The 27462-nt window shown below is 38.1% G+C and overlaps 1 protein-coding gene across 4 annotated transcripts in view; it reads left to right on the forward strand.

Moving 5' to 3' along the window:
* The first annotated feature begins 238 nt into the window (after positions 1-238).
* Positions 239-27462, forward strand: part of SPHKAP (SPHK1 interactor, AKAP domain containing) — a 151872-nt gene continuing 124648 nt past the window's right edge. For 3 of the 4 annotated variants that reach the window (XM_006746696.3, XM_031017499.2, XM_081813459.1), the window contains exons 1-2: positions 239-842; positions 23011-23089. In XM_006746696.3, coding sequence (XP_006746759.3) covers positions 818-842; positions 23011-23089 — 104 coding nt within the window. In that variant the 5' untranslated portion in view covers positions 239-817. The remainder of the gene's footprint in view (positions 843-23010; positions 23090-27462) is intronic. The other variant, XM_081813458.1, reaches the window with a different exon arrangement.

Raw genomic sequence — 27462 nt, forward strand, 5'->3', positions numbered from 1 at the left:
GATACTGAAGCAGGCACTTAGGAATTTTAGTGACAGCCTTCCTCTCAGGTCCTGGGTGCTGGACTCTGATGGATGGCCACTGTCATAGGTTTTGAGATCTCTATGTGCACACAAGCTTCTAACAGGCAAGGAATAAGTGAGTCACAATTAAGCAAAATGAGTTAGATGAATTATGAGAACCAAAAACAGGAAAGAGAGTCTACGTAAAAGGAAAATAGTTGGGGGATCAAGGAGAGCATTGCATCGCTCTGAGTTATCAGCCATTACATTGCAGAAGATAACAAAAATAACCTCAAATCTAGAGAAGCAGCCAAAGGACTGCTGCACGACCAGTGGGGAATATGGGTATTGCCAGTAGAGTGCAAATGTGGGAAAGTGGGTGAACAACTTCAGGGCTGAGACCTGCTGTACCCAAGAGGTAGAGGGGAGGAGACGCGACGGCGGGGCGGGGAGCGAGAAATTCTGTCGGGGTCACCTCTGCTGGGCTCCAGGAGAGGCAGGGAAAGCTCAGAGGGAGCCTCCAGCAACCTTGCCCGGGGCTTCGGTGGAGAAGGGCTGGAGCAGGGTAAAGGGCTGCCGCTTTGGCTCAGCGCTCTAGCCAGATCAGAGGGGCGACCGGGAGGGGACCTTCCCGCGGTCGCGGTGCGCCGCGCTTCCCGGCCGGGGCGGAGCGTGTCTCGACAGCTGTCCCAGCCTGCGCGCCTCTGTCCCCGCGCGCGCCCGTCCGTGCGCTCCGGGAACCAGCTCCTCGCGCCGCAGACTTCCGTCCTTCGCCCGCGCTTTCCGCCTCTCTTCTCTGCGCGCCCATCGACAATGGATGGATCCCTGCTCTCCGTACCAAGGTAAGACCGGCTCTCCCCTTTGCCCCACCCAGTGGCCCTCAAACTCCGCCGTGCGCCTCGGGTGGCTCCCGAACTTGCCCCGGGGGCGCCAGGGCCTGCGCTTGGCAGGGTCTGGCCCCGGCTGTGTGAGGGGCGCCCGGGGGATGGTGACCCCAGTCCACTGCCCCACAGGGCGCGGAGCTGGGTGCGGCCTGCGCGCCAGGGCGGCTCAGGGTGGAGGGACAGCTCGGGCTCGCCTCTGGGTCCGGGGATGGGGTCTGTTCTCCTCGGCGGGAGCCAGGAGCCGGACTTCCCGTGGACGCAGCCTGCACGGGTTTCGCGCCTGGTGGGGAGACGGGCTTCAAGGTAGGGATGAGAAGAGGAGGGAGCAAGACTAGGGCAAAGTACCCCCATCCCCGTCCATTCCGATCTGAGCGAGTGTCCGCTGTTGCCAGGGTGTCAAGTGGTTGGGGAGGAGGGCGGGGGGTGGGGGGCGGCGGAATTGCCCCTAATCCCCGACGACACCTAGGCTGCGCCCCATCGAGACCCGGGACAGCGAGACCCGGGCCGCTCCAGTCCCACCCGCCTCAAGCGCCCCGACACCCGAGACCAGTCTGCGCTGGCCGAGCGCGTCCCCTGCCTCCGTCCCAGCCTGGGGTCCCCACACGGGGTAGGTCAGGAACGCCACCTTCAACTCAGCCAGGTGGGAGCAGCGTGTTTGCCTGGCTTGCGTCTCCTTCTCTCCCTTCGCCCCTGTTCCGCGCTCCTTCACATTCAGTCCTTTGCCAGTTTGAGAAACTGAAATTTTTATATTTCAACCCCATAAAACGTTTAGGGGTAAATTGAGGTTGTAGCACCGTCTGTGTTCCCTCAACTGGGCAGGTGGCTTTTGCGCTCTTTGTGCAGGTGGCAGAGCGTCCGCACAGAGAACAGGGGATGCTGCAGACCGCGGGGTGCGGGGGGTCTCACTGCTGCCCGCACAGCCCCACCTCTCCTGGGTGAGGGGCTTCCTGTGGCTCATCCTGTCATCCCTTCCTTCCCCTTTTTCCCAAGCACACATCTAGGCAGCTTCCCGCCGAGATCGTCAGGCACAGGAATAAACATCTTTCAGCTCGCGTTCTTGGAGAGCGGCAAAACCCCACATCCACAGGCTAGGGCACACATGTAGCTGATACTATCTTGCCAAGTAGCCAAGATGGGGCTGAGAGTGGAGTGGGGGTGGCAGAGGAGGACGAAACTGCTCTTTAGGCGCGTTGAAGGCTGCCATCTAGAGACATGAAGTAAAGTATTTATATTCTGTAATGAAATAGAGCTTTCCTAGCTCCACGGGCAATTTCCGCTTCAAGCATCCCTTCTCTGTCAGGGCAGCAAAGGGCTCTGAAAAGGTCCATGGTGGTTTCTTGCCTGGCCTCAAGCTGCTCTCCAGTGCAAAATCTCTAACCCTGGGGCCAAACATGGTCAAGCTACCAGGAAGTCTTTCCACTCTGCCCTAATGCATGAAAAGGACAATAAGAACAGCAAGAAGTTTTTTTTGTTTTGTTTTTGTTTTAAAACTTAAAAAACCATTGCCACTGAATTTTAGGTAAAAGTGTGGGGCACTTTGAAAGAAAGCCCACTGGGGCTTCACTTTCTACACCCTCTATTCTACTGTTTAAGATCTTTAGAATTGAAATGGTAAACTGTGATTCCAGCATTCCCATAGAGACACTTTTGAAAAGAGATCCCTTGTCTTAGACACAGGTTTGCAGATCAATAGTGCTGTGCCTGAATCAGGACTATATTCCTATTCAAAAGCTGGGACATTTTCTAAAATATTAAAATTCATTATGCCAATAATTCCTTAAAATTATTTCTATTGCATTACTGTAAAAAGGGTTTATAAAGAGCCAAGCAACTGCGATGATAATTTCTCTGTGTCTTGTAGCATCCTATAAAAATATTAATATAGGTTTAATATCAGCTGCCACAAATTAAATTTTGAATTTAAATTTAAATAGTATTGTTTATTCACCAAGACACATAACATTTCCACGAATCAGTGTAGTAATTCAGGTATTTTATTAACATCTTTACTCATATGAAACATATTCAGTTAACTCTAATAGAATAGCTAATTTGATCCTCTCTTTCAAAGAAACATAATATTTAATTGGAAACCATAGGAACTGATATGCAAAAAGTAAACTAGAATTATCAAACAGTGTGTGGAAATATTATATTAGTCATACCACTTGTCCACAGAACTTTGAATTTAAAGAATTGATGACAGGAAACTCTTCACAAGTTTTTTCAAGAAAATGACAATGATCAGGAAAAATCAAGTTGTTGTCAATATTTGTGCTGTCTAAATCTGAAATGTTTTCAGTATTAATATAATTAAGTGGATGATTATAAATCACTGTTTCCCTTAAGAATTATAAAGCAGTTGAAGACATTCTGTTTAACACTTGGGTAGGAAAAACAAAATGATTTAGTAATACATTGAGTTAATTATAGAATTTTTTGTGTGTTGGCTTTTATAGTTTCTTAAAATTTTCAGTGAATCAAGGATATAAATGAAATTTTATTCGAGTAATGTTCTGTGACGACTGATCTCAAAATTGTTTTTATTCATACAGTTTAGATACTTGAAGCATGTTTTTTTTAAAAAGGAATTGTTTATGCTTCGAGTTGTTATACTATATTACATTACTTCTGTGAAAGCTCCTATTAGTTGTTAATATTAATATTTTCATTTCTAAATGTACAATAAGCTATGTGGATTACATTACAGGGTTCTTTCAGTTACTGGTTATCAAAGCTGGAAGGTGTCTCCAGTCATGGGGCTGAGCTATGGGAAGATGAAATGTTCCCATGTTAGTTGTTTTATAGATCCAGAAGCCAAGTGTGTCCCGACTAGTAGTCTAGTCCAAGGGAAAAAAAACATAAAAAAAGGAGAAAAATTTTTTCGATTCTTTCGTTATCTATTTTATAAAAAGTTTATTTGATTTGCTAAGGTCACACAACTAGATATTATGAAAATAAAAGACTATCCAAGGACTCTCACCCACCGTGTTCCTTTGCTGTAGTTCATTGCACTATAATACAGTAGCTACCCCTGATAGAAGGAAAGTCTCACTTATATTGGTAACTAGTGTATATAAAATAAGGTTTATATTTCATGAAGCATTAGTCTATATATTAAATTGTTTGATCGTCACATCCTGGTGAGTTAATATGACCGATATAATTATCTCCTCTTAGTTGAAAAATCTGAAGCAAAAGGAAATTAAATGAGGAAAATAATTAGATTTAGAAAGCCACACAATAGTATATAGCAGAGCTGGGTCATCCACAGAGTTCTTCTGGCTTTAGGTGAGGTTTTCTTTCTTGTATGGATTGAAAATCCATGCTTTCTTTCAAATAGAGGAAAAAGAGATTTTGGTGCACAGTTTGGGCAAACACTGATATCATTAGAACACATGGGGGCAGCCTAAAAGCAAGATCATCTTTTAAAGCCAACAAACATTGAAAAAATCATTTTTGTAAACAGAAATAATTTGTCACCTTGACCATATCTAAGGTTGAATTTGAAGTTTAAGAAAGGGGCCATCTCATTTCCTAAATTACTTGCATTTTTTTATACTGTATTGTTTTGTTATTTTTGTTTTGTTTTGCTTACTGGATTCTATTTCAGTAATGATTTTATATGACACTTTGAATGAGAAAATTATCAAAGGTGAACTTTTGAAAAAATAAGGTATTTTGATATAGATTTCCCGTGAGTTTATTTTAACCAAACCTAAGGTTAACCTAGCAGCATTTCACTAAAGCCCACCAAAATCTCAAGGTTTTTACTCGAAGAATGCTAGTTCTAGGGGAAAAAAAACCAACTGGATTTCCTTTCTTTTAACGGAGCAAACAACCTAATACTGTAAACTAGACTATGGTCTTCTGTCAACAAGTTTTTTATTGAAAGGTTATCTGTTTTCAAATTCAAGATTCAAGAGTACATTACGTTTCTGTGTCCTATTTATCTGAAACTCTCAGAAAAGATCAGTTTATCACTCTTAACAAATTGAGGAGCAGAGACAAATACAGATAATACCTTAAGTGTAAACCAAAGGCCATTCTCTATCTTGAAAGTCATGCTCTCTTCAAAAGCAGCACTGACATGACCACATTCTCCAACTCATAATTCACAAGGAAACACGGCCCAAGAGGTGTTGTTTCCTACTACAGAGAAAGAAACTGGAAATTAGTCCTTCTACCAAGGACTCTGAGATCCGTATTGCTACAGGGTAACAGGTATCTGGAGAAGAAACGGAAACTCTGAAGGCATTCTGATCTTTAGCCATGTGGTTCCTGTAGTAAAATATGTATCTGATACCAATCAATTTTTTAAAAAATAGGAGTGACAAGCCTCCATTTTAAGTTTTATTTTTTACATTGTTCTATACTAAAATCGACTTCTTTTATACTGTTCTATAAATTTTAATACATATATGGATTCCTGTAACTACCACCACAATCAGAATAAAGAATGGTTACATCACCTCAAACACCCTTCCCCTGCCACATGCCAACCACACCTTTGTTCTTCATCAGTCCAGATTTACATTTTTGAGGTTGTCATATGAATGGAATCATTCAATATGTAATTTTTGAAACTGGCTTCTTTCACTCAGGAAAATGTCTTCAAGATTCATCCAAGTCATTGCGTGTATCAACAATTATTATTGCTGAGTCATAGTGCATTGTATGGAGGTACCACAGTTTATTTATCCCATGGAATACTACTCAGCAATAAAATTGAATAATCAATTTTTAAATGAACTGTTAGAGCTTGTCTCATTCACAAGGGGTTGCCTTTGTCTGGTACTATTCATTTTAACGGGGTTTTATTCTGTGCGTGAGAGTTAATAGCTCCAGAGACTTGTAAAGTGAGAAAGAAGAAATAGTGATGTTAATAGCTCCAGAGACTTGTAAAGTGAGAAAGAAGAAATAGTGATGTATTTGATGGCGGGAGACCTGGTGTTTAGTCCTGTTCTGAAAGTGATGGCTGTGTCTGCCTCGGCATGTTGCTTGACCTGTGACTCCTCTATCTTCTCCTAGATGTCATGACATATACCCTGAATATTCTGCTCTTCTAGGTCCCTTTAACTTCTAAACTATCCTGCTGCAGACTTTATTGTAGCAGTGACTTTCAGTTGGGCATGAGACAGATGAATATCTCATTCTCCTGAAAGAGACAGATGAAGTTAAGGCATTTAAAAGAACTGAAGCAACACTCCACCCATCCAAAAGAAAGCCCAGCTTAGAGAATGGGTTGGATTGTTTTTAATGTCTCCCCATATGGAGAACAGCATAATGCTCACAGAAGGTACAATAAAATCTTATTCTTATTCACAGAGCACAGTGATTAATATCCTGGTTTTACTACTTAACAGTTTGCCCACATTGGGGCAAACTTTGTAAGATTTGAGATAGCGTGTATGAAGTACAAGGAGCACTGAACCCTTAGCTGTTGCTGCTTATCATACCTAATAAACTCCTCCAAATTCAACTGTTTTGTGATAGATTTTTAAAATCAATGCTGGTGAATAGCCCACATAACTCACACACGAAGCACTCTTTAACTGACAGTGGCGTAGCTACTCCAGCTTCCTCTTGGTCTACATTTTTCCATCCTTTTTCTCCTAACCTAAGTCTTCATATTCAAAGTTGTTTCTTATAGCTAGGGTACTGTATCTTACTTTTTAAAAATCCCATCTGACAATCTCTTTCTTTTAATTGGTATGTTTAGACTCTTCACATTTATTATGATTCTAGAAAGTCTGGATTAAAATGCACCAACTGACTTGCTATTTTCTATTTGTGTTATCTGTTATTTGTTCCTTTTTTCCTCTTTTCTGCCTTCCTTTAGGTTGAGAATTTTTTAATGATTCTATTTTATCCTTATTAATTTATTGTTTATATTTGTTTTTAAAAATTTGTGATTGCCTTATGATTTAGAATTTATAGGGGTGCCTGGTTGGCTTAGTTGATTAAGTGACAAGACTCTTGATTTCTACTCAGATCATGATCTCAGGGTCATGTGATCGAGCCCCACATTGGACTCTATGTTCAGCATGGAGTCTGCTTGGACTCTCTCTCTCCCTCTATCCCTCCCCTCCCTGCGTTCTCTCTCTCTTTCTCTAAAATCAATCTATCTTAAAAAAATAATTTATGTATATTATTATTATTATTTAGTATTTACCTTCAAATTATAATATACCACTTCATACCCAGTGTAAGTTTCCTACAGGTATATATTCAAATTTTCTTCTCTTATCCTTCATCTTATTGTCATATATTTTGTTTTTGTGTATGCTATGAACACTAATTAGTGCTACTATGTTTGCTTCACAAAGTCTGATATTTCTTAGAGCAATTAGAAATAAGAAAAAATAAATTTTATTTTACCCTCATTTATTCCATTTCTGACACTTTATCTGTGTAGAGCCAAGCTTCTGTCTAATATTACATTCCTTCTGTCCAAAAAACTTCCTTTAACATTTCCTATAAGGGATGTCTGCTAGCAATGAATTTTCTCAGTTTTTCTTTGCCCGAGAAAGTCTGTTTTTCCTTTACTTTTTGAATCATATTTTTTTGACTATAGTTTTCTGGGTTGTCAAGATATTTTTTCTTTCATTGTTTTAAAGATATCACTCCATTGTCTTTTGGCTTTTATGGTTTGTGCTAAGAAACTGTTTCACATTCTTATTTTTGCTCCTTTCTATGTTATATGTCCTTTTTCCCTGCCTGCCTTCAACATTTTCTTTTTAATCTTTTATCTAGAACAATTTAAATGTGATATGCCAAGGAGTGTGTGTGTGTGTGTGTGTTGTATTTATCCTGCATCGTATTCTCTGAGCTTCGTGGATCTCTGGTTTAGTGTCTGTTATTAATTCTGAAAAAAATTTATCCATGATCTCTTAATATGTTTCCTACCCTGTTATCATTCTCTCTTTTCCTTCTAGAATTCCAATTGTGCATATATCAGAATATAGTTCTTGGATACTCACTTCTGGTTTTGTTTAGTTAGTTTTTTATTCTATTTTTTCTCCTTTTGTTTCAGTTTAAGTAATTTGTATTGGCCAACTTCAAGTTCATTGACTCTTTCCTCAGCTAAGTTGATTCTACTGAAGAATTTATTAGAGGCATTCTTCATTCCATTACAGTGGTTTGTATTTCTAACATATCCATTTGATTTTTCTTATAGTTCCACTTCTCTACAAAAGTTACCCATGTCAGCTTGCATGCAGTGTACCTTTTCCATCAGAGCCATTAAACTAATTATCATTATTTTGAATTCTTTGCCAGATAGTTTGAACATCAGTGACACAGTCAAGCCTGGTTCTGTTGGTTGCTTTGTCCCTTGAAAGTTTTTTTTTTTTTCCTGCCTTTTTTTTTTTTTAAGATTTTTTATTTATTTATTTGAGAGAAAGAGAATGAGAGACAGAGAGCATGAGAGGGAGGAGGGTCAGAGGGAGAAGCAGACTCCCTGCCAAGCAGGGAGCCCGATGTGGGACTCGATCCCGGGACTCCAGGATCATGACCTGAGCCGAAGGCAGTCGCTTAACCAACTGAGCCACCCAGGCGCCCCTTTCTCCTGCCTTTTAACATGATTTATAACTTTTTATTAAAAGCCTGATATCTTATATAGGGTAATAGAGTTTCCTGGAGTGGGAACTGGAAGTCAGAGCAATTATTTTATTCCCGTTTTAAAGATGAAGAAATTTAGGCTTAGAAAAGTTAAATGACTTGCACAAGATGATTCAACTAGTGAGTGACAGAGTCAGAATTTGAACACTGCTTTTCAAATTCCAGTGTTCAAATGTTGTCAAACTACATCACTGTCCTTTTCTGTTTCCTAATACATGTACATTCCTACCCTGGAGGCCTCCAAGACATTTATTCATGCCACATGGTTTCATTTATTTCAGATATTTTTGAACTCCTAAGAAAGTTACTGAAGCATATATAATGGTGAGTAAGAAATGGTTCTTGCCCTCAATGACCATAGTATATAATTTCAACATGCATTTTTTTTTTTTTTGCTAAATGTCTTTTGATTCAATTTTTCTCAAACTATGGTGTCTAACTCAAAAACAACTGTGAAGACAGGTGGTTGCTGTAAGAGATTTTGACACAACAGGAACGCAGTGGAAACCCAGAACATGACAACCAATAGAGTCAGGCACATGAATGAAACAAAGTTTGTGTCTGTTCCCAAAGAGGTCTAAGAATCCAGGCACTGAAAACTTACCTGCATATCAAGCCACACTCTGCATGAAATAGAAGAGGTGACATATTTGGACCTATGGTTTGAGAGAATTTCTCTCTAAAAAAATAATATGCAGACCAGTGTGCTTCTTTTTATTTCTTTAATTTAAAATATGTATTGCACAGCCAAATTATTGAAATAGTTAACAGAACTTCTTAGAGTAGCCATGGTTTTAGAAGTACAAGTTAGTTTAAAAAAAAATAAAGGTGTTATATTAGTTTTCTATTTTGCTTTAACAAATTGTCACCAAATTAGTGGCTTAGATCACAAATTTATTATCTTATAATTCTCTACATTGGAAGTCTGCCATGGGTCTCGCTGGAATAAAATCAAGGTGTTGGCAGGTCTGCATTCTTTTCTGGAAGCCTTATAGAGGAATCTGTTTTCTTGGCTTTTCCAACTTTCACAGGCTGCTTGTAGCATTCACTTGATGACACCTTTCCTACGTCTTCAAAGCCAGCAATGGTGGCTTGAGTTCTTACATCACATGCTTCTGACTTCTGACCTCTTCTTCTGCCTCCCTTTTGCACTTTTAAAAATTCTGGTGATTACATTGGATCCTTCCAGTTTATCCAAGATAATCTCCCTACATCAAGGTCAGGTAATTCCATCTTGAAACTTGATTCTGCTTTGCCATATAACAACATATGCACAGGTTCTGGGGATTTAAAAATGGACATCTTTGGGGGCCACCACAGGCATTAATTTAACTAAAAAATTTATCATGTTGGCTCTGAAATGGCACTTGAGATTCTACCAGGAGTACCCTTTCTCTCTCTCTCCCTCTCTCTCTCTCTCTCTTTCTCTCTCTCTCTCCTCCTTTTTCTTAAATAAAGGGGAAAAGTGACAGGATGATTTGTTTCTCCACTGCTATATGTGAGTCATTCAGTGTAGCTAAGCTGACATAATGACCCGGTTCCTGAAGTTTATTTAAGAACATAAGACCAGGGGGCACCTGGGTGGCTCAGTCACTTAAGCATCTGACTCTTGGTTTTGGCTCAAGTCATGGTCTCAGGGTGTGATAGACCCCATGTCGCCCTCCATGCTTAGCAGGGAGTCTGTTTGGGATTCTGTCTCTCCCTCTCCCTCTGCCCCTCCCCATGCTCATGCTCTCTCCTTCAGATAAGTAAATAAATCTTAAAAAAAAAAAAAGAACATAAGACCAGTTCAGAGTGGACCTGGAGACCTTACAGAATTCACTCTTTGGCACATCTCTTTGTTGCAATGGTCATTAATGCTCTTCAGCAAATATTTCTAGCTGTGTTCCTAAGCATTGGGTAGGATTTCAGTTGCTCATCTTTTTGGTACAAGCTATGGCCATATTACTTGCTTGGGCCAATGCAAAGTGTGTAGAAGGGACATGTGTCTTTTCCAAGTGGAAGTGTTAAAGAGGGCATTTATGATGGTGAATAACAGATTTCACGTGGTGGCCTGAGTTTTAGAGTGACCACAACTTGAAGCAGAACTCTCAGCCAATCCATGACAGATATGTAATACGAGCAGGACATAGACCTTCGTGATTTTAATTCTCCGGGATTTTGGAGTTGTTTGAAACTGCGGTAAAACCTAGTGCATTGTGCCTGATCTCACAGAATTCTCTTTTTGCTCTGGACTTCCAAAGATCCTCATCACTAACATGCAGTGATATGAGGATGGGATTGGAGAAAGGGAGATATGGAACTCACCTTGGCCAGTTGTTGAGGCAGTCAGGAAGCAGGCCCTATGCACCAGCTCCAGATAATAACAATGAATACTGTGGCCTGTCGGTCTCTCCTCCTGAGGACATGGAGTGTGAAAGGGGAATCACACTCATCCTGATATCCTGATATCCTTCCTTGCCCATTGCACAGTCCCACAGAGCTGCTGCTATTTAGTGATATCATGGCATACCGTAAGCACATTTAACCCATGCAAATTGAATGCTACATGCTCATTTTCCTTTTTTAATTCTTTCATTCTCTGGCTCTCTCTCATTATTAAAAACATGGTAAGCTTATATTTATTTGTATTTTTAATACATATCCTGCATTTCTATATAGTACATACACACACAAATAACGTTATGAGACTTTTTCACAAAAGCCAACATGCCATAATTTATAAATTTTTAAGGAATTTTCAAAGGTTGTTTTGATTCCACACCATTTTCAAGATAAGCAATGACATTAGACCTCAAACCCTGCATTAGATGCTTCTAATGCTGCACTGTGATTCTGATAGCATGTCAACAGAAGAAGGGGAAGACTGGAGAGTCAGATATCAAGCGACAGTTATTGAGCAGACACTCACTCCTGACACCTTCAAGATTCTGGGATAGGGTAAGACTGAGTTCCTGTCCTCCTTGCATGTGACCTTTTAACATGATAATAATGAAAGAATGCAATAAATAACTTTAATAGATTATGCCTATGAATAGATTTATTCATTCATTTATAGTTTTAGTAGCCAGTACTTCCACTTATTTTATGCAGACAAATAAAAAATATATCTCAGTAGTTTAAACCAAAAAAAAAAAAAAATTCAGGTAAAAAATAAGGGACAAGTTGAAGTCATTTTTTTCTATGTGAAATCTTGGCCCCACCTGATGTGCTCATTGCTGACTCATGCACTCAATATAACCTGAAGATTTTTAATTTCTACTTTTTTTTTTCCTGAATGAACTAACAGTGCTTCAAAATAACAATTAAAGAGGTAATACACTTCACCTGTCTAATTATCAACAGGTCAGTGATCTAACCTGGCATTCTGTTAAACCATTAGCCTTCTTTTCTTGCAAAGGTGAAAAAAATGTGGTGACTTCATTGGAACCTTGTCATTTAGAAAATCAGCTATAGGGCGCCTGGGTGGCTCAGATGGTTAAGCGTCTGCCTTCGGCTCAGGTCATGATCCCAGGATCCTGGGATCGAGTCCCGCATCGGGCTCCCTGCTCCGCAGGAAGCCTGCTTCTCCCTCTGCCTCTCTCTCTCTGTCTCTCTGTCTCTCATGAATAAATAAATAAATAAAATCTTTAAAAAAAAAAAAGAACTTAAAATATTAAAAAAAAAAAAAGAAAATGAGCTATAGTTTCATCATATGAATCACTATTAACAAAGTGTCCAATGGGGCACCTGGGTGGCTCAGGCAGTTAAGTGGCTGCCTTCAGTTCAGGTCCTGATCCCAGGGTCCTGGGAATCAAGTCTCACGTCCTGGGATCGAGTCCCCGCATCAGGCTCCCCCTGCTCAGCGAGAGCCTGCTTCTCCCTCTCCCTCAGCCTGCCGCTCCCCCTGTTTGTGCTCTCTCTCTGTTTCTCTGTCAAATAAATAAAATCTTTAAAAAAAAAAAAAGTGTCCAAGAAGGTGATTCAGTATCCAGAGAACATGTTATCCAGAGAAGCTGTCATCCCACACTTAATCACACCAGCCCTTCTAGAGCACAGTCATCCTTCATGAAGGAGAAAGCATATCAACAAAATATTAATAATGCCACTTTTCTCAGTTTTCCCACTGGGTCTAGGATATTTTCCATAGAATGCATAAGGGCATATATAAAGAGGGAGACAGAAAATGTGGAGATCTAATCCAAGTTTTAACCTTGAGGATTGTATGTGACTGGTATGATTGACTGGGAGAGGGAAAAAAAATAGCAGGGAGGACTTACTTGCTTACTTGAAAGGAGAAAATGAAACCTAGTGACTTGAATGCCATCTTCATCATGCGAGGATGACAGGAACCTGGAAAAGGGCACATGAAGTAAATTTACTACAAAGAAGAGTAAATGTCATTAAATAGTGAAGACAATGAATATAGTTGACTGGAAATTTATCTTAAAAATTATAAAATTTCTAAAAATTAGTTCATTTTACCAATATTTTAAAAATAACATGAATGGCATAATAAACAAATAATAGATTAAGTGCTGATTGGAAGATCATAATTTTCCCTTCAAAATTGTCTGTTAACATGGCACTTTTGGTCACAATATCATAAACAGTGTTAGTACTATATTCAGCAGCCTCATCCATTTTGCTAATGTTCCCTTTAATTCTTTGATTCTCAAGTCAATTGTGAAAATATCTGTCATGTCATCACCCTCTTTGATTTTCTCTTCTTCCAATGTTAACTGATCTCACTCTACCACATGCTCATTTGGAGATGGTTTGACATGTGATAAAGATTTCTCCAGTATCATTTTCTTCTCCTTTCTGATCCCTGCATCTTTTGCAAGATTTCTTTTTTTTTTTTTTAAATATTTTATTTATTTATTTGAGACAGAGAGAATGAGAGACAGAGAGCATGAGAGTGAGGAGGGTCAGAGGGAGAAGCAGACTCCCTGCCGAGCAGGGAGCCTGATGCGAGACTCGATCCCGGGACTCCAGGATCATGACCTGAGCCGAAGGCAGTCGCTTAACCAACTGAGCCACCCAGGCGCCCGCAAGATTTCTTTCAATTGATTAGTATTTGATTTAGATAAAAGTCACATCCTCTGAACTCATTAACAGAAAACAACCATTGAAGGTGTTGATGCAATGCACAGAGATAAACACTCAAGTGGGAAGGATCTTCACTGGAGATTAATTGTTAGCGGTCAGTCCATTTGCTTTCTTACACAATCTTGAAACTGCAGGGACTGGCTAATGAATAACTAGGACACCTGATCTGTGGGGGGATAAGTTCCAATGGCTTTAAGTTTACCAGATTTTCTCCAGGGTATGGCACTGCTGAAAACCTCTTCTATTTTCACAAACATTGTCTGTAGATGAGCAAATTATCTAATGAAGTCATACAGGTGCAATTGAGTATTTCAAAAACTCAATCTTCTGGAATCTCCACTGTAGTGAAGATTACAGAAGTCTTTGTGTTTACAAAATATCTCACAAGTATTGGTCTATTTTTAATGTGCAGGTAGCAATTTAGATTGAATGTATGCAAAGGCATCAAGGAAGGTGAATAAATTAAATATACATTTTACCTGATAATTCTTGAGCCAAGTTTACCTATGAGTGCAGAGAACATAGATGCTAATATCTCAAATGGAAGACCAGGAAAGTCCATGTAAGGGAAGGGACACTGAGTCCAGGACCCTGGATCCAAACATTTATTATCTTACAAATATGCAAAGGTTTAGAATATGTTGAAAAAGTACACTTAAAAAATATTCATTGTCCCATCAGAGTATCCTTGATTGGTATACAAAAGTCTACTCTTAACCAAATAAATATATCAAAGCATTTAATTGAGAAGGTTCACATAGTTCTAACTAAAGATCATTTGAATGTTCTGGTCACAGAGATGATGGACATGATTAATACAACATTCCACAGCTCCTGCTTCTAAGCCCACAAATGCCATTGACAGCATCACCTCTCAGATACATTCAAAACACTAAACTAAAGCTGAAATTACTCCTCTTTAATCTGTATTTTGGCTCATTTCTGTCTTCCCCAAAGGGATGAAGTTTTTATATTAAAGCCCTTACCTGGCAGCTGAGGGTAGGGAACACCTGATTCCTCTGCTCCCTTTCCTAATAAACTAGATGCTCCCAGCTTGGCTCCCAGCACCTGACATATTCCCAGTAGTAGTCAACAAACAATAGATCAGTCTGGAGGGAGATTTTAAAGACACACTTTTACAGAAATTATTTCCATAGATGTATAGTGATGATAGCATTGAAGCAAAGTGCATGGTTCCCTGTGGTGAGAAATAAGGATGGAGGGGAAGCCAAGGGCTTGATGATGGAAGCACCCACAGCCCATCCACCAAGATGGCCTGGCCATTTCCCTCATCCTGACTAAAGTTTAGACATCATATTCCTGACTCCAGCCCTAGGCTTCTCTTTTCTTAGAGCATTTTCTTTAAAAACTTGTGCTTGTAAATGATTTCTCTGCCCCTTTGAAAAGTTTTTTTTGTTTGTTTTTTGTTTTGTTTTTGTTTTTTGTTTTTATGAGCCAAGAATGTCTTTGTTAAGCACCTGGAAACAGTCTCTTTGGATCGTAAACACCATAGGAGATAGCACCCAGATCTCCCAATTTCTATAGGAGCAAAAGAGCCTAGCTTCTGTAGGCACCTTTGTTCTAAGTTATAAAATTGTCTTCTATGGGAAGATATGAGAAAGTTTACTTTTCCTTTGGTAGGACCAATTAACACCACCACCACCTTTGCTCTTAAAAACTCTCCTACTCTTTGTTTGAAGGGAGTTGAATTTAGACTGCTTTCTCTCCTTTTGCAGTAGCCCTGAATAAAGTCTTCCTTATCTGGTGAACTTTGGTACAATTTTTGCTTTGACATCATGTTTAGGAACCTGGACTATGTCTAAGTTAGTTAGCAGGACAGTGGTGGAAGAGCTCAGACCTGGGGGTCCCACAACCTAGACTGGAATCCTAATTCCACTGCTCCACAAGGCAGTTGGTGGACAATTTGTACAATAAATAGGAAGTTGTTTGAATGGATGATCAACACTGAACATCAGCACTGATTAAATTCACTAGATAATTGCTGGATTTTCCCTATTGCTTGGCTTTAGTGCAAAGTCATGGATGAAATGAACTTTGAGTGTGGTGTCCATTCTGATGCATTATTTCTGACTTTTTGCAAGCATATCAGTCATAATTAGCTTCACTAAGTTTGACATGTTGTTTTGCCCCTGGCATTTCTACATCAGTCTTGCATTCTGAAGCAGGTGAATATGGCTTAATGAATAGCAACATTATTTAAACTTTGGTTCCTTGTTTTTCTTGGTAACTTTACTTTCAAGAATCATAATTATTCAACCTAAACAGAACAACTACTGAGCTTCTGTGGCATCCAAATAATCCGTGAAAATATTGCAGCTGACGTGTTTGTTTTCAACTCTCCAAAGAAGGCTTTCCTAGCAATTGTAAAGCAGTCCAACTATTTCAAATTCCAGTGATCTCTGTGGACTATCCCTGCCCTTAAGAACATGTACTGGTCTCTTTCTTCCATTGCCTTTCCATCAAAATAATGCCTCCTTTACTCCCGTATTAATAGGCCAAAGTAATAGAAATACCTGCAAGGAGGCAAATAGACTCTGAATTCCTCTGAAAGTAAAAAAAAAAAAAAAAAAAATAGAAAGGGGAATAACAGGTGTTCCATTGCTAATTATCCAGTTGCTTCATTCTATTCTCTTCGAGTCCTGCTTTCTTTGAGCCTATGAGTGGAGAACCCTGAAATATTCAGATACATATTGAATCTTTCAGATCATTTGGATATTTCATTTCCATGATATTCAATACACAACTCCTCGGGAACATTTAATTTACTTTTGGTACTGTGTAGACAGTGTTGTGTAATGGAAAAAAATCTCAAGGCATGGGATTGGAAGACCTGGGTGTAGGATGTTCTTTGATGTACTGTGTGATTTTGGCCAAATTATTTAACTACCCTGAATCTGTATATTAATGTTTCTTGACCCAATTCTCATTACTTGTGTGCAGAGAAAACTAAGCAACCTATGTGAAAATACTCACTTCATCAGAGTAATATTCAAGTATTATTTTCCTTAACCATTTACATATTCTACTTTTATATATTGCTTTTTTGTTTGTTTGTTTGTTTGTTTCTCTCCATCGATGCAACATAAATGCCATGAAGGCAGGGCTTTCGATTTTATTCACGGTAGCATCTTGAACACTTCATATAATGCTTGGTGCTCAGTAACCTTTTCTGCATACAAAGTGTCTATTAGAACTTAACACATTGTTAGAAAGGAATCTCATTTTGATTGAGCATTTCAGAAAAAATTAAATGCTTGTGCGTTTCTAGAAGATCTTGCCTAAGAAAATGAGAGGCTCAGAGGTAAATCTGAATTAGTGGCCAAAAGGTTTGGGATATATAACTGACTATTTATTGATGTTAGCCCTTACACTTGTAATTTTTTTGGAGGGTGAACTTCATTCATCTACAATGGAAAAGAATTGAGACATTCAGGCAATCCTACAGTACACGTCAAGAACACTGATATAAGTAAGGCTACCTTGAGGTTGCTGTTTGTGGGTCTATCACAATCAGGATGTAGCTACGTTTGAGACATGCACATCGGATTCTCTGAGAAATCATAATGTAGACACTGTGAAGGTATACATAAAAGATAGTAATCTTATCTCGAAAAGGTGTTGAAGGGGAAAGAAAAAGTCTTGTTCTCTTAGTTGTCATATTTTAGCTTAAATCTTTCACAAGGGAAGACCTTTCTAACCGGGATGATCTATCTAGGACACATTCATTTCACTTTGCCGAGAAACAGTTTAATAAGCTGGATGGTCTGCTGCATTCTCTCCCTGAGCTACAATTAACAGCAGCTCCTAAACTTGAGCCTTTGTTTTCCCTCTTTGCCTGTGTCACATAGATGTTCGATTGCCTGTTTGCAACTATAACTTGCCATTAAATATTAAATTACAGAATTTGTTTCAGAAATATGTTTATTGTACTTTGAACACTTCAGAAATAAGAGTGCGAGTGTTTCAAGGCACCAAGCAGCCTGAAGGTCTCTTTACATAATCTCCCTATCTGGATTTGCTCTCTGCTCTCAGTTCACTTTTCTTAGTGACATCTAATGAGGCAACAGCATCAACCTGCAGTGACAATGGCTATATTGTCCTAATAATGATGAAACACGTTCATCTGCTCAACCTCAGTAAAATTCCATGCTCCATGTCCCCTAGAAAGGATAAAATGTGGTTTCCAAAAACAAGTATAGGTGTCTTGAATCTTGGCTATTTGGGAATCTATGGAATTATACAATCTGAAATGTATATTCATATGCATTTTATGGTCTTTTTATTGAGTGACCTTTTAGGTTGCTATGATTCATATGTGACATTACACTTGAGGTTATCATTAATAATAGTTGCATATAGATTCCAACTATTTAATAATTTGTGTTCTGATTGCTCTATTCTCATGTCTACCTTTAGGAAGCAGCAATTCTTACCCTTGTCAAATTTTATCTCAGAAATACGTACTGCTGAATGAGTGACAAGAGTATTCATTGCTAACCTTCCAACAGAGATTCTGGTCCCAGCTCTAGGCCTTGATTTCACCTCCCGAAAGCAGAAAGATTGGGCAAAGTTAGCTTTAAAGATGAAATAAGAAAACTGTACCAGCTAAACTTCAATATTTGAGATTAACTTAGATGAAAAAAATACAGTTGAACAGTTTGATGATGCCTCGTGGTATATGGTAGAGGCATTTGTGATTAGGAGTATGATTTACACAAAAAAGGAATTGCTATACAATTACAAAAATACTTTCTTAGGTGGGTTAGATAATAAACCTTATAAATGGATAGTTGGCTTAAAAATAATTTATCTAAAATTGTGCAAAGATATAATTTAGCCAGTAATATCAATTATTCCAATTTCTGAAGGGCTGCCCAAATTAGAATTTCATTATTTTTAACTAAAATTTTCCTCTCAAGTATAAAACTTAGAGGAATCTCTAGGCTCCTTTGGTTCACATACTTTTCCTATGAAGTGGAAAGTGCAGATGTATTTTTCTCTTGCAAGCTCAATGTTTTCAAGCATTATAGCTTAGGACTTAATATGATGATCTGCATTTTGTCTGTCTTTTTATTAGTCCATTCATTTACTTATTTTTTTAGTTGAGTGAACTCATGAGAAAAGAAAAAGTAGATGTTTGATTCTTTCCTTCATTTCTGCATCTCATTCTAAAACCTGACCATTTTTAAGTTGGTTTTTTAAAAAATTAAACCAGAGTGGAGTCATAGAAAAATTGATCATTCTACCTGTCTCTCTAACATTGCGCTACTCAACTTCCATTAGGGTAAAAAAATGCCTTGTGGAGAAAGCAATTTAGATCTGGCAGGGAGGTAGCATGCATCCTACCTGAATTCTGTATGTGAGTCACTTACCTAAGCTTTTTCTACAAAATGAAATCTATAAACCCAACAACAGTGTATTGTTATAATGAATTTATAACACAAAATGTAAGATTCAATGATTATCAATAAACTCAGATATTGTGTTTTCTGTGCCTTGGCATTTTGATATATTGAGTAGAGGTAAACTTGCTTTAAAGTATGGCTGCTTTCTAAGAAAAAGATTGTATGCTATATTTATCTATATATGAAGACCATCTTTTTCAAACTTTCCAAACTTTTCAACACTTACCCTGCCAAATATGATGTGTTTTTGAAGTACAGTTCTGTAAATGATTTAAAACCAGGTCCATCTTGAAAACTGTAAGTCACTTTAGCTATACATTAATCTTCATAAAAAATGAAGATGGTTTTATTTAACTTCCAAGGGGTGGCATATAATAAGCATTATTGCCATTGTTGTTTCTGTTTTGCTACAGTGTGCTGCTATTGCATGAAATGACTGAGTGACTAGATATCTTTAAGTCACTTAATTATCTACTCCCTTCTCCACCCCACTGCTTCTAATTCTTCATGAAAAGCTTTTCAGGAAATGGGTCAGTTGTTTTTAATTCACATTTTTCTCATCCTTGAAACCTGTTGGTACTATTTTCCTCTCTCTGTGTGTTCTTCCCCACACCATCGGATAACTTTGAAAGGCCTATGAGTTCTAATTCCAGCAATATGACAAAGTTATTCATCAATCCTCTTGCTGAAAATGACTGAATTTATAATAAAACATTCTAAAGTTTACTAAAAGAATTGAAGGGTGGATATGATAATAAGGAATTATTAGCTAAATATCAACAGACCATCAAAAAAAACCAAAATCTTAAAACTAGCTAGAAAAAAGATACATTACCTTTAAAAACTAACAATTAGATTGACAGCTGATATCACAAAAACAACAATGGGAATCCAAAGATAATGAGGTAATATCGTCACTGTATGAAGGAAATAATTGCCAGTTTAGAATTCTATGGTTTGTGAAAATATCTTGCAAGAATAAATAAATATATTTTCTCATAGGCAAAAACTGGGAGTGTTACTAAAGAATATTATAAAAGATTTTAAACATATAATGGTTACATTAAAAGTAAATGGACTAAATGCTCCAGAGGAAATGCAAAGATTATCATTTGGATTTTGCAAAATCAAAGAAAGTAAGACATATTTAAAACTTAAAATACTAAAAGGATGGGAAAAAAATATGTAATTCAGTAGCTAACCAAAGAAAACTGATGTTGCTTTTATCAGACAAAATAACCTTTAAAACAGAAGAGCATTGCCGGAAGTTAAGTATGTCACTGCATAATGGAAAGTGTTGAATAATCAGCAAGGCATACCTACATTTTAAATTTGTAGTCATATAACAAAGTATCCTTAAAATTAAAACAAAAAATGGACAGAAATAGAAAAAGGATTTATCCAAAAAATATCTGTATGTACTTAGAAGATCTATCACAATCAACTTAACTCAATGTACATGCCTAGACTATGATAACCCAAACCTGCAGATTACATATAACATTTACAGAAATTGGCCACATAATTGGATTATAAAGCAATTCTTAATACAAAGATCAGTGTTATGCACACCATGGTGTCTGAGTAAAATGCAATTCTACTGTAAGTCAGTAATGAAAAGACAAATTGAAATTTTCCATATAAATTGAAATAAAATCAACAAAATTATAATGAAAATTAGAAAGTCTTTGAATTGAAGGATAATAAAGGTACCACATTTCAAAACTTGTGGATTGCAGGTAAAGCTATCATAAGAGAAAAAATGTATGTCCTTAAAGACATACATTAAAAAAAACGAAAGGAAAGCCTAAAGATGATGGTGAATATTGATCTCCTGAGATTTTAAAAAGAAACAACAAAATAACCTTCAAGAAAGTAAATAATAATGAGATCAGAAATTATATGATTGAAAATAAACATAGTACTGTAAAGGATAGACAAATCAAAAGATGGTTCTTTGAAGAGGCAAAAATCCCTGACACATTTAATTTAAAAAGGGGATAGGTAAAGCACAAAAAAGTGATTTTAGGAATGACAAAAAAAAAAAAAAGAAAAGAAAAGAAAAAACATTACTACAGATACTAAAGACAAAATTATAGTAATAGTATAAAACATCATGTCAATACATATATATACAACTTGGATTAAAAAGGCAATTTTAAATAAAAATAGAACCTACCAAAGTAACTGAAGAAGAAATAGAAACCATGATAAGCATTAGAGATACTGACTCTGTAGTTAAAACCCTGCCAACAGGAGAGCTCCACTCCCAGACAGCCTCACTGGAAGAGTTAATTCCTATAGCACCAGAACTCTTCCAGCAAATAGAAGAGGAATACCCTAAATCTCTTTTATGAAGCTGGCATAACCTTGATACCAATCTGACAAGGGAAGAAAGGAAATATGGTCAATCTCATTCACGATCACAGAAGGAAAAAAGTTCCCAACCAAAATATTAGCAAGCTAGGTCCCACAATATATAAAAAGGATAATACATTTGTAATCAAATTGAGTTGATCTCAGGAACTGAAGACTGATTTAATATTACAAATCAATTATAATTCATCAAATTAACATTCTAAAGGAAGAGAGCAATATGGTTATATCAGTAAATGTAAAAAGACATTTGATAAAACGCAACATCCTTTTATGATTAATAGGATAAAAATACTAGAAAAATGTAAATAGACAAGAACTTCCTTAATTAAAACCTACAGGAAACATAATACATAGTGGTATAACTTTAAGGATTTTTGCATTACTCTATTCAACATTTCACTGAAGATCCTAGCCAACACAGAAAGACAATAATGAGAAACAAAAAGTAGAAGGTATGGCAAAGAAGAAATCAAAGCTCTCGACATTCGCAGTTTAGTTGATCGTGTGCACAGAAAGCCCCAAATATCTGCAGATTAATTATTAGGATTAATAAATGAGTTCATCATGTTTGCTGAATATAAATCAAAGCACACACATAAAGTACATTTTTTTCATATGAGCCACAAACAAAAAGTGAGATTTAAGAAGGAAATTTTTATGCTTCAATAAATATGAATTTTTTAGGACTAAGTCTAAAGAAAGCAGACAAGACCTTTCCAGAGAAAATTGTAACCCTTAGTGAATGGCATAGATTGGAGGTCTTCTTATATGACCAGAGATGGTGCTATGCCCCATGCCCTCACACCAGGTATCTCCTGCTTTCATAGCTCTGATATTTTACCGCCTTCGTCTTCTCTGACGTCTTTATCCACACAATAAAATTTCTTGAATTCTAATCATGTACTGCTAACTACCAGTCATGGAGATGCAAAGATAATTTCACTGTCTCCTTATTCACCTTTGCTCTTATAAATCTAATATATAAGATATAGATATATTATTGTTTTTTCATAGTTATAATGACTTTCTAGCTTTTGAGATTTGAGGTAATACGCTATTGATTTGAATTAAAAAAAAAAAGGACTAGAGCATACCTACAGGTAAGCATTGTATAGAAACTTGATTACAAGGCATTCAATTTCCATAAAAATCTGTTGCCCTGTTTTTCTCTTAATATTAATCTTAATATTAAAATATTAAACTTAAGAAGCACAAAATGCTCCTCACCTATAGATACCCATAAACTAGGTTAGAAGGATCTGAAATTCTTATCTGCAAGATGTGTAAACCTTTTGATGCATCAAAGATGTGAAGCCCAATCACACATCCAGCACATTACTCAAGACAGAGGCTATCTGAAAATATGCGTGCAATTTTTGAATCCTTTACTGAGGTTTTTTTGTTTTGTTTTGTTTTTAACTGTTAACAACCTCATCATCTAGCTACTTTTGTTCTTTTTAAAGACAGCCTGCTTGAGTGTGCCTTTCTCCTTGAATGACACTAAAATTTCTGTTTCTTTTTTTCCCCACCCTGTTCCTCTCCTGCCTCCTCTCCAAATCTGCTGGTGTTTGTAACTCCTTTATTGTGGGTGTGGTCCTCTCCATCAGCCATGTGGGTAGTTGAACCAAACTCACCTACCAGCCTCTCTGCTGCCTTGTCCACCAGGAGACACTCCCAGGAATCCAGGTGGGTTGTGGGGTGTGGGGTCCAGGGGATGTATGCAGCCAAGTCATAACCAGGGCCTCCACTTTCATTCCAGCATTCCATGGGCCCCCTGGGTTCCCAACTCTAAGATTTTGACCCTGACTGCTGGCTTTCTGGTTTGCAACACTATTTCTGCCAAGCTCCAAACTGCAGTGCATGTTATCTCTTTCTTACATCAAATTTTACCCTTTCTGTGTCCATCCTTTTGGAGTCCTCTTTCCATTTAAATGACTCTAAGGCATTCACAGGGACTCCGATATCAAGTTTTGCTAGGTGGCAGAAATGTTTAGTTAGGCGGGGCTTTCCTCATCCCTGAAATCACAAAAGGAAGTTGTTTTTTATTCCCCTTTCACGGAGACCGGGAGCTGGCAGTGTGTTTTACTGAAGCCCCCCTCTTCCCTTGGGACTAGCCATCACACCTGGTGCAGCAGCCAGAGACATCCCCTCTTGTGAACCCTCACTCCTTGTCTGCAGTCCTCTTCTCTGGGCCCAGAGGTACCCGCCCCCCCATAAAATGGGAGCATCTGAAAGAAAAACTGTTGTTAAGAAACTTAGCGTGTGACAAAAGCAAGTGGTGCTACGAGGAGATAGCTGGGCACCTGGGAGAGAGCACAGACCAGGGGTCTGGTTCATCTAGGTTTGCATCTCAAATTGTGCCACTTAACTGTGTAACTCTGAGCAAATTCTAAACCTCTGAGTCTTAGTCTTACGAAGATAATAGGCTAGCAGCCCCTCCCCTGTCCTGACACTGTGAGGCTATGAAGTGACAAAGATAAAGGTCCCATCATAACGATGGAGGTAGAGTGAATGTCAATCAAGTATACCTGTTACTATTGGCTGAGACTTTCTCCCTTCAATAGCAGCAAATCATGAAAAGTAACAAGTGTTGGTCCCATTTGACAGATGAAGAAACTGAGGCTCAGGGAGATTAAGTAAATTTCCTAAGGTCAAACTAATAAAAGTGACATTTGGGATCCAAATTCAGGTCTTCTGACTTCCACCATGCAGTCATATTTTAACTATATCACATGACATGAGAAGTTTTTCAGTCTTGGCATATTTATATTAGCTGCTAGTCTTCTCATCTGGCATATTCGTTTAATGTGTGGATGTTGTCACATCTCTTCATTTATTGTGGTGGTTTCAAATACTGCAATTATAATTTACATGAGTTTCATCTTGACAAAAACCATGACATTTCCCTTATGGTTTATATGGATTATTTCTAGCTATTTGATAGTTTCACTAACATTTGTATTTCAGGATTGTAGGCCATCACAGACAAAAGCATGAAGTGAGAACTGAGAGCCTGTCTTCACTTTTATCTGACAAAGACAAATTGCTAAGATTTTAAGTGGTGCCATTTATTGACCCTACCATATTTACTGAGCACTGACTAACCACTGCCAGGTGTTGTGTTAAGCACTTTGTGAGGCTCAATAGTGAATTAGATGTTCTTTCTCACCTCGAGAACTAAATAACAAATTTGGAAAGAAAGTCTAGCAATTTTAATTGAACCCCGAGCTAGACTGTAGAACCCCTCTTCATTTGATATAAAATACAGATGTGCCTTAAAATGGAAATTGATACATTTTAAATTGATAGGTGAAGATCTGTTTCCTGAATCGTGATTTCCACAGGTATCGTATCATGAAAAACCAACAAAGATCCCTGCATTTGTGGAGTGTATTGCCTGTGGGGTGTGTGGAGACTCATAAAAAACAATAAACAGTAAATAAATACATTCCAGAATATTAGAAGATGATACTGATACTGAGAAAAACAGAGCAGGATAGGAAAGATCGGAAGCCAGGGATAGGGAGGTCTGGGTGGCAACTGTAAACAGGATGGTCAGGGGAAGCTGCATCCAGAAGGGGCCTTCGAGAAAGACCTGAAGGAGGTGATAAAGTGAAGTGTGCAGGTCTCTGGCCAAAGAGCATTCCAGGCTAGGGAAGGCACTAAGACAGCATAACAAGTGGAGGGAGACGGAGAGAGCGTGGAGGACATGAGGTCTCAGAGGTGATGGGGAGTCCAGGCATTAGAGCCTTACAGCCCACGGCAATGACTTATGACTTTCCTGGAGATGAACTGCAGTGATACTGCAAAGTTTTGAGCACAGAATTGACCTAGAATAACATTTTGTGTTCAACTATGTTCATTTAACAGAGCAATATTTTCCTGCACCTTTTTCTTGGGCGGGAGAAGAGACATTATCTTAATGTCTGCATACTGAATCCATCAGTGTATCTATTGGTGAACATATTATTTATTTTTAGCTTTTTCTGTTAATAATATTGAGTTGAATATCTCAGTACATACTTGATCTTGCTATCTGTGCTCTAGAATAGATTCCTATAAAGGGCATTCCTGAGTGACAGATGTGCATGGATAAAAATCTTGAAAAGCATGCACAGATTGTTTTCCTTAGCAGCCATGTCAATTTATATACTCCCCGAAGCAACATGCATTATATCACACATTATTTTTTTTAAAGATATTATTTATTTGAGAGAAAGAGAGCACAGGGGGAGAGGGTGAGGGATGGAGGGGGAGGGAGAAACAGACTCCCAGCTGAGCAGGGAGCCCGACATGCAGCTCACTGCGGGCTCTATCCCAGGACCCCAAGATCATGACCTGAGATGAAGACATACACTTAAGTGACTGCACCACCCAGGTACCACTTCATATAACTGAATTTAAGTATAAATGTCCAGGGGTGCCTGGGTGGCGCAGTTGGTTAAGCATCTGCCTTGGGCTCAGGTCATGATCCCATGGTCCTGGGACGGAGCCCCACGTCAGGCTCCCTGCTCAGCAGGGAGTTTGCTTCTCGATCTCCCTCTGCCTTCCCCCTGCTTATGCTCTCTCTCTCTTGCTCTCTCTCACTTTCTCAAATAAATAAATTAAAACCTTAATATATATATATATATGGATATATATATATATGGATATATATATATATATCTCCAGCATGCGTGGTTTAAATCTGGATCCCACCCCTCTAGTAACAGTTCTTTAATTCCATTTCATGATGTGATGTTTGTGATAACTGAAGCAGGGCTCCATGGAAGCCTAACTCCCAGTATCTCCAGAAGAAAGGGTTTTCTAAGCAAATGAAGAGGGCAAACAGAAACATGGAGGGAAAATATTAAATACCTTAGAAAAATTACTCTTATGTATTTATTAAGGTAATCTTATTAATTTTTTTCAACTAAAGTAGCATTTTAGCAATACAGCTACTTTTCCCTAGAAACACTTTCAAATCAAATTCTCACCGATATCGGACTAGTCTTTTGTGAGTTTTGCGACTTTGCTTCAATTTTCTGGATATTTTCCCATGTTGATAGATATAAAACTGTGCCTGAATGGGCCACATCTTTGTACAGTTTTAGACTAATTGAATGAATTCTGTGTTTTCTCGGATTTAAAAAAGCCTTAATTATTCTTCATTTTATAATCTCGTGATAATAGTCAAGAGTCAGCATAAGTATGAAAATCTTTATATATTTTCAAAACCTAGGTCTGAGAACAGAAAAGAGAAATGTCACTGTAAGAAGTACTTATGCATTTATTCAAAAGGTCTGCATATGTTATATTTAATTTAATAAATAAATCTTTTTTAAAAGTGCTGAAAATCCAACAGGAAAACTCTTAAGAATAAATTAGTTTATAGGGCTTAATGTGATCTCATTTCTCAATTTAATATTGAGTGCTAACCCTTTGCCAGCATTACATTGCTGGTTTATGAGAATAACCCTATTTAACCACCAGAACAGTTCTGTGACAAAGCTTCTATTATAATCTAATCTGCATTTTACAGATGAGGAAACCAAGTCTTAGAGAGGTTTCAGTAACATGTCCAATTCTTTTTTCTTTTTTTTAGAGAGGGAGGGGGTATGTGGGAGGGGCAGAGAGAATCTTAAGCAAGCTCCATGCCCAGAGCAGAGCCTAATGCAGGGCTCAGTGTCACAACCCTGAGATCATGATCTGAGCCAAAATGAAGAGTCGTATGCTCAAAGGACTGAGCCATGCAGGCACCCCTCCCATTCCATCCAGATAGTAAATGGTAGAGTGGAAACCTGAATCTAGGTTTCTCAAATGCCAAAGCCCGTGCTTTGGCAGGGTTTTGGCTGCATTAGGACTGATTTGGATGTCATGGTCATAGAAGCAAAGGATTAGATGGAATATGAGAGATCACAGTGGAAAAGAACATGGTATAGTGCTAAGAGAAGCAGGTGAAATCTCAGATCAGTTATTTACGAGTAATATAATCTTGGATTCTATTATGTTAACCTCTAATCCTTAATTTCTCATCTATAAAAGGGGTATAATTAAAAGACTAAGTAAAACATCTCTTA

The sequence above is a fragment of the Leptonychotes weddellii genome, chromosome 3 (genome assembly GCF_054177405.1).
Source record: "Leptonychotes weddellii isolate Sample4059 chromosome 3, ASM5417740v2, whole genome shotgun sequence".
NCBI lineage: Eukaryota > Metazoa > Chordata > Mammalia > Carnivora > Phocidae > Leptonychotes > Leptonychotes weddellii.